General features: G+C 35.9%; 1 protein-coding gene across 1 annotated transcript in view; it reads right to left on the reverse strand.

Annotated features, from left to right (window-relative positions):
- Nucleotides 1–13,901, reverse strand: part of AP3B1 (adaptor related protein complex 3 subunit beta 1) — a 239,683-nt gene that overhangs the window by 111,968 nt on the left and 113,814 nt on the right. Inside the window, exons 14-15 of the mRNA XM_069595365.1 lie at nucleotides 11,789–11,898; nucleotides 5,061–5,237 (exon numbers count right to left, since the gene is read on the reverse strand). Of these exons, the coding sequence (XP_069451466.1) occupies nucleotides 5,061–5,237; nucleotides 11,789–11,898 (287 nt within the window). The remainder of the gene's footprint in view (nucleotides 1–5,060; nucleotides 5,238–11,788; nucleotides 11,899–13,901) is intronic.

Genomic DNA, 13,901 nt, shown 5'->3' on the forward strand with positions numbered 1-13,901 from the left:
TAAGCCAACTTTTTCACTCTCCTCTTTCACTTTCATCAAGAGGCTTTTTAGTTCCTCTTCACTTTCTGCCATAAGAGTGGTGTCATCTGCATATCTGAGGTTATTGATATTTCTCCCGGCAATCTTGATTCCAGCTTGTGCTTCTTCCAGCCCAGGGTTTCTCATGATTTACTCAAGTTTAATTAGGTCCAATTTGTTTATTTTTGTTTTTGTTTCCTTTGCTTTAGGAGATGGATCCAACTAAATATTGTGACTTATGTCAAAGAGTGTCCTATGTTTTTCTCTAGGAGTTTTATAGTATCCAGTCTTACATTTAGGTCTTTAACCCATTTTGAGTTTATTTTTGTATACAGTGATAGAGAACATTCTAATTTCTTTCTTTTACATATAGTTGTCTAGCTTTCCCAGCACCACTTACTGAAGGGTCTATCTTTTCTTCATTGTATATTCTTACCTCTTTTGTCATAGATGAATTGACTGTCTAAGTGTGTGCGTTTTTTTCTGAGCTCTTTATTCTGTTCCACTGACCTATATGTTTGTTTTTGTGACAGAACCATACTGTCTTGATTATGGTAGCTTTCTAGTACAATCTGAAGATTCCCTGGAGAAGGGAAAGGCTACCCACTCCAGTATTCTGGCCTGGAGAATTCCACAGACTGTGTAGTCCCTGAGATCGCAAAGAGTTGGACACAACTGAGTGTCTTTCACTTTCACATACAATCTGAAGCCAAGAAGTATGATTCCCTCAGCTGTTCTTTCTCAAGACTGCTTCAGCTATCTGGAATTTGTTTCCATACAAATTCTGAAGTTATTCATTCTAGTTCTGTGAAAAACACCATTGGTATTTTGCTAACGACTGCAATGTATCAGCAGATTGCCTTGGGTAGTATAGTCATTTTAACAAAAGTAACTCTTCCAATCAAAGAACATGGTATATCTTTCCTTTTGTTTGTGACGTCTTCCATTTCTTTCACCAGTGTCTAATAGTTTTCCAAGTACCGGTCTTTCATCTCCTTAGGTGGGTTTATTCCTAGGTATTCCATTCTTTTTAATCCAATGGTAAATGGGACTGTTTCCTTAATTTCTCTTCCCCATAGTTCACTGATAGTATACAGAAAACCAGATTTAAAAAATTTTACAGTATACAGATTTTTTTGGTCAACTTGAGTGTTTTACCTTTATACGCTTTATCTTGACTTTTTCAATGCCAAGAAAATTTACCCAAGAAAGGGTAAAAATGTCACTGCATATAGCCTGTGTCATCAAAGAATTTTTTGAGTGCTGTATCTCTGGTTCTAGTTTTGCAATAATTCCTATGGTCTGTGCATTTCTATAAAGCATAATGATTTTTAGGAATATATATGTTGAATTAGAAATAACTGACCATATTATTGTAACTCCTATCTTACATATTAGGAAACTAAGTCTTATGTAGACTGTATAATCAGTCCAAAATCATGTAGCTAGTAAGTGGTAAAACAGTATTTGAAGTCAGACAGTCTCATATTGGAGCCTGTACTTTTGATTACCACCTGACTCCCAGTAATTGACATTAAATAGCTCTAAGGTAGTCATCACACACCAACTGCTTTCTAAATTTCCACTGAAAGAGCCCAAAGTCAGGAAATTAAAGAAAGTTCCAGAAAAAGTTCATCTACAGAGTCTTAATCATAATTTTTAAAAGCTATATGAATAGCTTTATATTTCCATACCAAAAAATTAAAATATTAAAGAATATGTAATACTAGACAAAATGTTGATTTTCAGGTACTATATGTTTCAGTTCTAGAACTTCCATTTATTTTTTATTAGTTTTTATTTCTCTGCTAAGAGTTCACTTTCTATCTATTGTGAACACATTTTCCTTTATGTCATCAATCATTTATAAAAGTTGCTTCAAATTTATACCTGTAAACTTCCACATCTCAGTCATCTACAAGTTGGCTTCTGGCTTTTGTTTTCTTGAAAACTGGTCTTATTTTCCTATTCTTGTTCATTATTGTGCTAAAATAAACATAAAACTTACACTGCAACCATTTTTAAGTACACAGTTCAATGTTATGCAACCATTACTACCATTAATCTCCAAAAATTTTTATGTCTTCACAAATTGAAATTCTATACCCATTAAATAGTAATTCTCTGTTAGAGTTCTTATGTTGAGTAAATTGGGATTTATCTTGGACATTATGAATGCTGAACTGTAGAAACCCTAAACTTTGCTATATTTTAGGTTGGGTTCACAATACAGACTATCTCCTCAGTGCTGTTCAAATTGCAGTTCAGTCCCTTTATTATTAACTGTGTGGCTCTAAATCCATCATGCATATATGTGGTCCAGGTGTCAGCCAGAGACTTGGACAGAATTATTCAGATTTTGAGGCTCCTCACACTGGCTCTTTCCTTTCTAGAATCCTTCCTTTTCAGTATCTTTGGTGGTAGTTTTCTTTTTGACCCCACCAAAGCAGCTTGCAGGATCTTAGCTTCCTGACAGGGTCTGAACCTGGGCCCTCAGCAGTGAAAGCAAGGAGTCCTAACTACTGGACCACCAGGGAATTCCGGTATTTTTCTAAAACTCTGCCCTCTACTTCCTCAGGCAGGAGGACTCTGGGTTTCCTTCTGGAGTTTCAGTCTCTATGTGTGGTGCCAACTGAAGACTGAATTCAGGATCAGACCCAGAAAAGTGTCAATTTCCCTTCAGAATCTTCCCACTTTTAATTACTCTTCAGAGACTTCAGGCAGTTGTTTTCTTTTTGTATTTTCCCAGAGTTTACAGTTGCCCAGTAGGAATTTACTGAATACTATCAAAAGCAGACTGTTGACTAAGTTTCAAAATCTCTTTTACACTAAAGAAAGACATTTGAGATATTAAAGAAGTTTATTATTCAATTATTTTTAGGCATACAATTCCTATATCTGATAAAAATCAATCTAGACATCCCCTATAATTAAATAATGCAATAAAAATTCTGAAAATGCTCACTGAGCGATCTAGGCCACAGGGAAGTTGGATCTACAAATATTGGGACATCAGTTTCTGATACAAATATTGGCAAATCAGTTTCTGAACACTGTGGCCTGGTCTCCCTAGCTGAGTTTTAAAGATGGCTAAAAGTAACATGTATAGAAAATTTATTTTTTTACATTTACAAGAATTTTAGTCTCATCTCGTATCCAGTAGATTATGAATCATGCAACTTAAAAATGCTGTCTAATGGGAACTAAAACATTATTCTTTAGTGCTAATTCTCACTTATGAATTTTCTAAAACTCCTTGAGAAATGAGAAACTGGAGAACAGAACACAACCTTACAGGATACCTCTGTTCATCTATTTTTATATTTAATCATTTAAAAACAATGAGTTTTTTTTCTAAACATAACTGTTTCACCAGCTGGTGGTCAAGTCTATTATGGCTATCTAGAAGTATCATTCTAAAATACACAATACAACACTTCAGAAGTTCAGCTCCAAAAAATGAGTTCAAGGGAAAAAAAACAGCTGAGTGCAAACTATGTTGTCTTCAAAGTCACTGAATAAAAAGTTATGGAATATACTTTACAATTTCTGAACACAGAGTACTATGCTCTATTATTGGTTATTTACTGCTCCAAAGAACCTTTATTTAGTTTTGTAAGACATAACTACGTCAGTGTTGAGTAACAGAATAATTTTGTATTACTTTTCTTTGATGATAACCTATAAGCTAGATTTATCTATACCAGCCAAACCATTGTTATGATGCGCTGTGTTTAGTAGCTCAGTTGTGTCTGACTGTGACCCCATGGACTGTTGCCCGCCAGGCTCCTCTGTCCATGGGGATTCTCCAGGCAAGAATACTGGAGTGGGTTGCCATGCCCTCCACCAGGGGATCTTCCCAACCCAGGGATCAAACCCAGGTCTCCTGCATTGCAGGCGGATTCTTTACCGTGTGAGCTACCAGGGAAGCCCACTGTTCCAAAAAGGCCATAAAAATCACATATTCTAGGTGTCATGCTAACATTCACAATACCATACGAAGAGTGAAAACAATGAATGTCAGGCTAAAACAGTGTTTTTATCAATAAAGAAGCAACTCAAGAGCAAACACAGTTTTCCCCTTTTACTCAGTTTTTTAAAAATACCTCACTGCGTGAATTAATTTACATGACACCTGGAAATGACTAACTGATTCCTTTCAAAGACTGACTTAAAATATAAAGATAAAATCTAAATCATAGAAATAAGCTCAAAATATTTGCGAATATTTGGTCACAAATTTGATACACCCATCAGTCAAAGCTATATTAATATAACTCACATCACAATTAGGAATGAAGACAACCTGAAAATATACAGAAATTAATTTAAGGAGTTACTTGAGAATTTCTCATTCTTTTTCCTTTATCTAAACAGCTATTTAGACAAAGGAAAAAGAATGAGAAATATTCTATTTTATACACAGAAGTGACTCTATGCATTTTATACATAGAGGCTATTTCTCTAATCAACAGTTCCACAAAGTCAACGGACTTAAAAAGCGAATATTCTAAACTGCAAACATGGTCAATTATACGACTATTAAAAATATTTAATGGTTTTCCCTTCACATGGAGGATCAAGTCCTGCCCTTGCCTACCTTTCTAAACTCAGCTTTAAGTTTCCTGGGGGCACCACACTGTGTCACGACTCTGACCCCCTGCTCTCCTCCCTCCTTATTCTGTATAGTAAACCACTCCTTAAAAGCCCTTAGTCAGGAGTCTTATCTTGAATGAAACTCTGACTGACCTCTCTCCTCCTATTTCAGACTTTCAATAACTTTCTCCTCTGGAGTTCCACTGGGTCACAATACACTATTATAGTACTTACCATGCACTATTTCACTTTTTTATGTTTTTCTCCTCAACTAGACCAGAACATCGTCTCTTTACACAGCTACCATCTAAAGTAAAACCTTAAAGAAACAGGCACAGGGTAATTGTTCAATGGACAGACTAATGTAGATAAATGGACATAACTGCTTGATCAGAGCAAAGAAGAAAGCAGATTCCACATAGGTAGACTAACGATTAGTCTCTTACCTGTTTGGAGTTGGTTAAATACAATTTTGCTCCAAGATTTAAAATCTGCAGTTTCACAAGATCATCTTCGCTGGTGAAGCTTTTAGCCGTCTTCCTCAAAACATCAGGGGCAATTTTAGGAACTCGTTCACAGTTTTCTCCAATTAGCCAAAGAATACTTGCTCTAGCCACAGGAACCTAATAGTAGAAGCAGATAACACAGAAATATTGCAAACAAAATAATCACCCTCTCCTTAATAGTAATACAGAAAAGGCTTTAAATATTATAAAAGGTTTTACATCGATTAATTCATTTAACGTATATCCAGGAAGTCCTCTTATATTTACAGATTTTCTACATATCTGTATCTACAGCACTGACAAAATTATCAAGATCTGCTTATAAAATCGTGAATGCTGGTCTATTATTTGGTCATCAATAAAAGAAAAAGGAATAACATAAGCTTGCCCAATATGGCATTTTTCATTATATATTTTTAATAAAGTACCTTTCCGTATAATTTGTTTCTTAAAAATAAATGCTTTGCTAAAAATTGGAAACCTTCCACCAGCACCATTAAGAAGAACATTTTATTCAGAGCATGCAAATTAGTTTTATTACTATTTATTTGTATTCTCCCTTATTCCAAAAGGAATTTGAAGGGGTATGCAAATTAGTTTTTGCAAACATTTTCACCTGTATAGAAAATTTGCTTTTTATAATAAATGAAAAAGCCACTGGCTATCATTAAGAAGTAGCATCACAAGAAGAGGTAAGACTCTTTATGCAGTCCTTTTCTAATTTCTCAAATCAAGTCCCAGTGTTTTCATTACAGTTTCACAGCTGTACACAGTATGACTGTTAAGGAAGAAAGAGAGAATTGGAGACCTTTGCAAAGTGAGAATTTTATCACAATATCTACCATCTCAAATTCCTTCAAAACACCCATTTCGAGAAGTAATACATTATTTAGACATCACTAAGTCGAGTTGTTCACCAGAATGAGGTCATCAGAAAACTTTAAAATCAAGTACACATTTTTAAATAATATGCTAATATTACCATCTTTAAAATTAATATTAGAATAAGTTTAGTAAGAGAGAAGAAAATCAGTATATTTACATAATAATTTTAAGTACTAAGCAAAGTAACAGTAAAATACCAAATGCTATTACAGATCTACTCATGTATTATGATAAAATTGATATCCTTACTGTATACTGATTTTTGGGAAGGAAGAGGCTATTTCCAATGATCCAAAGGTTACACTGCATTAAGGTCTTACTTCCAATCTATTACTTTAAATTGGGCTAAAGAACAGTAATTGAGTGGTACATTAAATTTTCCAGTATGAAGCAATTCAAGTTGCCTACCATAATGAAATATACCTCTAAATAAGAATATATGAGCAACTTCAGATTTCAGTTATGCCAGATTTACTTTTCTTAAATATTTTATTATATATTGCTAGTATAAAAATTAGAATTCTATGACATATCACAATCTATTACTCCACTTTAATCCTTTGGGTTATACACTTTTTTTTTTTTTTCAGTTAAAAGGATAATCCCCCAAAGGTCTAAGAGATTATTTTATTCCTATTCATTAATATACCAAGATTAAAATAATAGCCAAATACTCTAAACAATGTACATACATTTCAAATATAACTCTTTAAAAAATTAAACATCAGTAAGTTCTAAATGTTCATAATGAAAATCTCTAGATGGTAGCGGTGGTGCAGCAGGGCCAGGATAATATTCGTAGAGTCCAGAACAAGGTAATAAAATTTCCAGTAACATTTTAAAAACACAGAAAATTTCTCCACAACAGGAAGTAATATCAGTAAGTGTACTGAAACCAATCTTTTTGTGATGATGACATTAAAAAGCTTAGAAAACTGACAAACCTAATCTTGCGCATTTGGCTGGAATCAGAAGCATAAAATTTTCGGGTTCCAGCCCTGCCTTTCCCTGCCTATTAAATTATAAGACTCTCATTTGTACACTACTGACTATGAATCCATGGCCACTATATTCAAAGGTTTGAAGCAACTGAAAAAACAGTACAAAAATTAGCCACTTTTGTTCTCCACAGCTAAAGCCAAACTATTAACCCACATGCACACATATAATACTTTCATTATGAACCTCTACTTGTCAGTATTTTCAAAGACAAACTGGACTGTAAGTGACTCTGCTTGATCCTTTATTCTAAATGCCCTGAGCAAGTGGTTAAGTGCACTTTTTAAACCTTCTACCAGAAGGCAGTTTCCACTGCCATTTTAAGCCATTAACCTGCTTGCAAAAATGAATAATCTTTCCAAGCTGACCATAGCAGTTATAGAAAGACATCCAGAAAGATTTCACAGATCACTCTGTAAGCAGTTCAATTTAAAAGCTATTGTGTTACAATACCAGCTCACTGCACAATGCAACAGTGTATGGTCAAACCTGCAAAAACATCAATTTTATTTAAATTTGTCAAAGGCACAATCAGAAGACATCTAAACAAACTGCATACAAATAGCAAATCTGATCCAATATTCTACATCTGGACTCAATATGCATTAACACTTAAGTGTGAATTAAGCAGGGGTGGCAGGGCAAGTGCAGTTAACTTGTGAAATGGCAGGCGTTCAGTTAGGCACTTGGGCAAGAAGTCCATAAAGCACTACTTCAGTATCACTCGGCAGTCTTTACGAACTAACATCTTTCAGCTCTCCTTCTGTAATATAAAATCCTCACCTGTCCCATTCAAGGTAATATGTAACCCTGTTAGAGCAATCCTCAGGTAGTATGCATTTCATTCTGGAAGAATAAAACTGTATTTTATCTATTTCTCCTTGCATTTACCATAGACTTTTCCTTCACATATTTATTTAGTTGCCATATTTTTTGCACATATAGGTAGGTATGTTTTTAAATTTCTTTGTACATTGGCCTTTTTGAATTTTATAATGTCCCATTTTATCCTGTTAAAAGCCCTTAATTAATTTTAAATCTCACATTCTTGTTGATATTCACTTATCTCTTTCCCTACTTTCCTATTTTCAACTTTTATAACAGTGTTTTAATTATAAATGGCCTTTAACTGGCTTTTGTTTTTCATTCCAAAGTCTGTCTTCTAATGAGAGAATGAAGTCCATTCATATTCAGAATAGGATATATTTGATTTTTACTCTTCCATCTTACTTCTTGATTTTAACTCTTCCATTTTAATTTTTAAACATTTATTATTTATTATTTTAAACATTTTTATTTATGTTTATATTTTTTAAACATCTTTATTTTTAAACATTTATTATTTATTATTTTCTCTTTTTTTTCCTTTTGTGAATTTGGAATTTCCATCATACTTTGTATTCCACTAATGGTTATCTTCTACCTGACAAAAACAGAAAAATAAGCTTTTCTGTAAGTTCTGTAAGGTAATATGTACTTGGCTCATATTCCATCAACTGTTGTAGAGAAAGGTGATACAATCAAGAGTTTTCCTGAGCCCCACACAGGGACATAATCAAAGACAACAAATTCTTTTTCCACGAAAGCCTGTCGCTTGCTTGGTCCAGGTCTCGTGTACAGTCACAGGTTTCATATGTCAGCCACTGCATTCCCCCGAAAGCCCTAACACTTCTTTGCCTGCCTCTCCCTTTCTAACAAGACCAGAACAGGCGTAACAGCACAAGATGACTGGAATACAGACTTCCACATTCCTATTTCTTTCTCATAACCTGACACACGCTTCTCTGCCGTTACTTACAAGCAAGAAATTAACTATTTCCCCTACCAAAACCCACCGCTTTCACCCTAAGATAATCTATTTTCACCCTGAAAAGTGAAAGGGAAGTCGCTCAGTAGTGGCCGACTCTTTGCAACCCCATGGACTGTAGCCTACCAGGCTCCGTCGTCCATGGGATTTTCCAGGCAAGAATACTGGAGTGGGTTGCCATTTCCTTCACCAGATCTTCCTGACCCAGGGATGGAACCTGGGTCTCCCGCGTTGTAGGCAGAGGCTTTACTGTCTGAGCCACCAGGGGAAGTCCTTACTACTTCTTAACCACATGAGACTACTAAAATAATCTCGCCTCCCTCTACTCTCTTCCTCCCGTGACACCTTCAAAACACTTTTATTCTGAACTAATCATACCCTACCCCTAAATTTTCTAAGACTGCTCAATATTTTTAGTATCAGATTAGAATTTCCTTTATATTATGGCCCTTCTTTTTCAAGAGTTCTCATTTAGTCTATTTTTATACATTTAATTATGTGTATAAATATATACATATATTGTGTAAGTACTTCTGTTCTTTGATTGCCCTGATCTAGAGTTTCCAGCTTTGGCTCCTTAGTTCTTGCTTAGAAAAGTGGTTCTTACTAGGCAGTGTAACACTTGTCTAAAAGGTATCTAAATACCAGTAGGAGTATTTGTGATTGTTACAATGACTAAAATACTACTGAAATCTGATGTCTGGTTACACAGAGATGCTGGATATCTATCTCAGTAGACATGAGGAAAAAGTTTTACCCTCCTACTTCATATCAGTAGATTATTGACAAATAGCGTCAAACACTTGTTCCACATATAGGTAAATGGACCAATTTAATGCCTAATTTGTCAATTTGAGTGAATCAAAAGGAAACGACAATAAAGTCCTGGCCAGGTCTGTGAGTGGACAAGTGAATTGGATTAAAAAAGAGAGACTAGAAAAGGAAGACAAATACAGCAAGAATGTACTGGTTAATAAAGCAGACTACTAACTATAAGACCTTAATCATGTTACCTAACCTATCTGTGCCTCGGTTTCCTTTCCTTAAAAACTATTTTATTAAAAATTTTTATTCTAACATTTTATATTTTGCTTTTGCCGTTTTGATTTTTCATAAACAACTTTCATTGAATTAAGTTGCTCTATGTTGCTCTATATTTGTAAGAACGTTTAATAATCCTGCCTCCGTTTTCTTTTATGTAAAACAGAATAGAACCTACTTTTCAGAGTTGTAATTAAAATTAATGATTTATATTTTTAGGGTGCTTAGAATAGTGCCTGACATATGATTAACACTATAGGAGTTATGTTAAATAAATAACCAAAACAGAAAGAGCAACAAGGATGCTTATTAAATTCAACAGCCATGATCACAATAAAAGTTTACACTAAGCACTATTCTCAGTGTTTCATTTAAAAGAAAGTGAAGTCACTCAGTTGTGTCCGACTCTTTGCAACCCCATGGACTGTAGCCTACCAGGCTCCTCCCTCCATGGGATTCTCTAGGCAAGCATACTGGAGTGGGTGGCCATTTCCTTCTCCAGGGGATCTTCCCGACCCAGGGATCGAACCCGGATCGCCTGTATTCCAGGCAGACGCGTTAACCTCTGAGCCACCAGGAAACCCCAACATAAGTTTCACTTATGTTGACTCATTTATTCCTCACAACAGATCTATAAAGTCATTAGTACATGTGTTTCAATTTTACAGAAAGGAAAACTGGAGCAAGGAGAAGTCAAGTATTGCTTAAGATCACAAAGCTAGTAAAGGGCAGAGACTAAATTTGAACCCAAGTCATGTGATTTTCAAATCCGGTCTCTTAATCTCTCATATACAGTCTTTGTAAGAAGTCCTGACTTTGATTATTAACCAACAATAAGAGTAGATATGAAGAAAAAGAACTGTGGTGAGAATATAGTAAAAGATCTTTCCTTTCCTCTTACTTATTCATTCATCCATCCAGTTTGGATTCAGAGATTCTTACCCTATTCTATAGGTTATAATCCTTTTACTATCATGTATTTTGTTGCTCAAATTAGCCAGTGGGAACTCTTTTAAATTCTGACATCTCTACCGTTCCATGAGCAGAGCCATGTTTTTATGGCCCAACAAGATTTCTTTCCGTGGACCAGCTCTAAAATCAGCCATTTCTCTAAGGAGTCCTATTTCTTTAAATGCTGAATGGAATTTAAAAACCAAAGTCTTCCCCAAAGGGGGATGTGGTACTACTTGTACACTGTGCATGAACCTTGAAAACATTCTAAAGTGAAAAAAGCCAGACACAAAAGACCACGTATCACATGATTCCAACTGTATGAAATGTCCAGAAAAAGCAAATTCATAGAGACAGAAAGTACATCAGTAGTTGCCAGGGGCTGAAGTATGGGGAGGATCAGGAGCCTTGGCTTACGGACCTGATTTTAGGAATGATGGAAAGGTCCTCCAATTGCACAATCTGGTGAATACACCAAAAGTCACTGAATTCTAGATTTAAAAGGGTGAATTTTATGCTATGAAATTATATCTCAATTAAAACAAAAGAAAACAAACAGGACCTGGGCACTAGGTGTGCTCACTGGTACTGGGGTTATCATCGCACGCGGGTCCCCTTACAGGCCACATTAAGAAACATATCTTTGTATACTCATGAATGCATTCATATGTACATACAAATGTGTGCAGACACACACACCTGCACATATATACTCCAACACATCTAGCTATCTAATAAAAACGGAGTTCACGCTGACACGTCCGATTCCAATCCAATATGCAGTGTTTACTGCAACCTCTCCCTCTTTCAGATCTGCGACTTCCTTCCACAGCAGGGCAGAATCTCAGAACAAGAATCCAGACTGTGCAGCTCTCTTACTCATTATACTTCAGTATGTCTATTTATTTTAACAAAACCATAATTTGTTGAATAAAATTCGGTTCAATTGGTACTGGAAAGCAAAGATCTCTTCACTGGTACTCACAGTGATACTATCCAAGAGTTTGGCCATATGTTTGATAATTTCACCATGTTGTATGGGTTGCATTTGCAGCAATTTCTTAATAACAACCACACTCTCAGCAACAACTATTTCTGAAAAGAAAAAAAAATCTGATTATTCGTATTTAAATATGAATTTCAATTCAATTCAAAGTCAACTCAAACACAGTATTCTTAGTAAAATGTAAATTTAATTTAGCAAAACATTGCACACTTCTTAAACAACTAGGCAAAAACTAAAACAAGAGAAAATATCCACAACCTGGATCCCTTTCCTGCCAGATCTCCTTAGCAGTGCGAGCACTTCTCCATTGAAGGCTTCAGTTCCAAGAGGGACTCTCTCCTTCAGGGTCTGATAACTGCTCCCAATCCTCAAGCCCTTCCCCTTTAATTCTAGATATGGCAAAGGCTTCCCACCTCTGCTAGCCCGCTAGCCCTGGGGTATTACAGTACATCTTGCTGGCTTCCCTTAATCCCACCCACAATAAATAGTTCCTTCGTTAAACTCTTTTCAATCATCTCTTTCAAGTCTATCACCTGTTTCTTGCCAGGGCCTTAACAGTAACTGGTACGAGGAGTGGCTCCAGGAAGCAGATCCTCAAACTGGGATTCTGAGATTACATTATTATAGACTAATTAGTGGCCCAGAGCTTCGTCTTTGGTGGCATCAGCAGTGAAACACAATAAACCAATCAGAGCACCTGACTTTATGGAATGAATCTTATATAAGCAATTACTAAGGTTACCAATACCAAAGAAAGACACCAACACTGCCTTTCCTTGTTACTGTGGCTTTTTTTTTTTTAATCAGCTGGGATTCATGGATATTAGAGATTCCCTGGTATACATTATAAAGGTTTATTTTAATATTACCCTGAAAATATGCCATGACTAGGGTTCTGTTACTCATTTTCTCTGAAATATATTTTCTTATCTAGCTCCCTTTAAAAATACAAGCAAAATTTTCTATCATTCTAATTATTATTGAAATATGTATTTCATATTATATATATTTCTTCATGGGAATGATATATTAATATTTCATAATGTTTTAGTTTGCTGCTGCTGCTGCTGTTTAGTTGCTAAGTCATGTCTGACTCTTTTGCAACCCCATGGACTATATATAGCCCGCCGGGCTCCTCTGTCCATGGGACTTCCCAGGCAAGAACACTGGAGTGGGTTGCCATTTCCTTCTCCAGAGAGCTAATCTGATCTCCTGCATCGGCAGGCAGGTTCCTTACCACTGAGCCACCAGGGAAGCCAATGTTTTAGTTAAAGAAATGATGTATATATTTTAATTCTCATAATAACATAGGGTAGGCAGCTTATTATCAGCATTTTAAAGATGAAGAAAGAAAGATGCACTGGAGAATTCAAACTCAGAACCAGAATCTGCCATTTTACCCTTAATGTTCTATGTTACTATGAGCAGGTGTTGCTTTTATAAAGACCGCCTCTTGGAGCTATGAGGAAAACAAAGACAATCAGAATGACACTCTGCCCTCATCAAACTTACCCTCTGCTAGGAAACACTAAGTGGTTATGTAAGAAATGACTATGCAACGTAATGGTTTTGAAGAATCAATAGTATACATTTTTATCTTTTTAAAACATATTGCAAAATTAGTCCAAGTTGTTTTTTTTTTTTTTAAGTTGTATATTTTTAATTATTCACATGTACAGGCAAGGTTGACTAACCCTAACTATAGTTGAAATAAAATTTGGCATTATTTACCCTCATGCGAAGAGCTGACTCATTACAAAAGACTCTGATCCTGGGAGGGATTGGGGGCAGGAGGAGAAGGGGACAACAGAGGATGAGATGGCTGGATGTGAGTCTGAGTGAACTCAGGGAGTTGGTGATGGACAGGGAGGCCTGGCGTGCTGCGATTCATGGGGTTGCAAAGAGTCAGACGCAACTGAACTGAACTGAACTGAACTGACCCTTTGAAGTGAAGAAGTGAAGTGAAGTCGCTCAGTCGTGTCCAACTCTTTGTGACCCCATGGACTGTAGCCTACCAGGCTCCTCCCTCCATGGGATTCTCCAGGCAAGAGTACTGGAGTGTGTTGCCACTTCCTTCTCCAGGGCATCTTCC

This window comes from Ovis canadensis, chromosome 7, assembly GCF_042477335.2.
Source record: "Ovis canadensis isolate MfBH-ARS-UI-01 breed Bighorn chromosome 7, ARS-UI_OviCan_v2, whole genome shotgun sequence".
Taxonomy (NCBI): domain Eukaryota; kingdom Metazoa; phylum Chordata; class Mammalia; order Artiodactyla; family Bovidae; genus Ovis; species Ovis canadensis.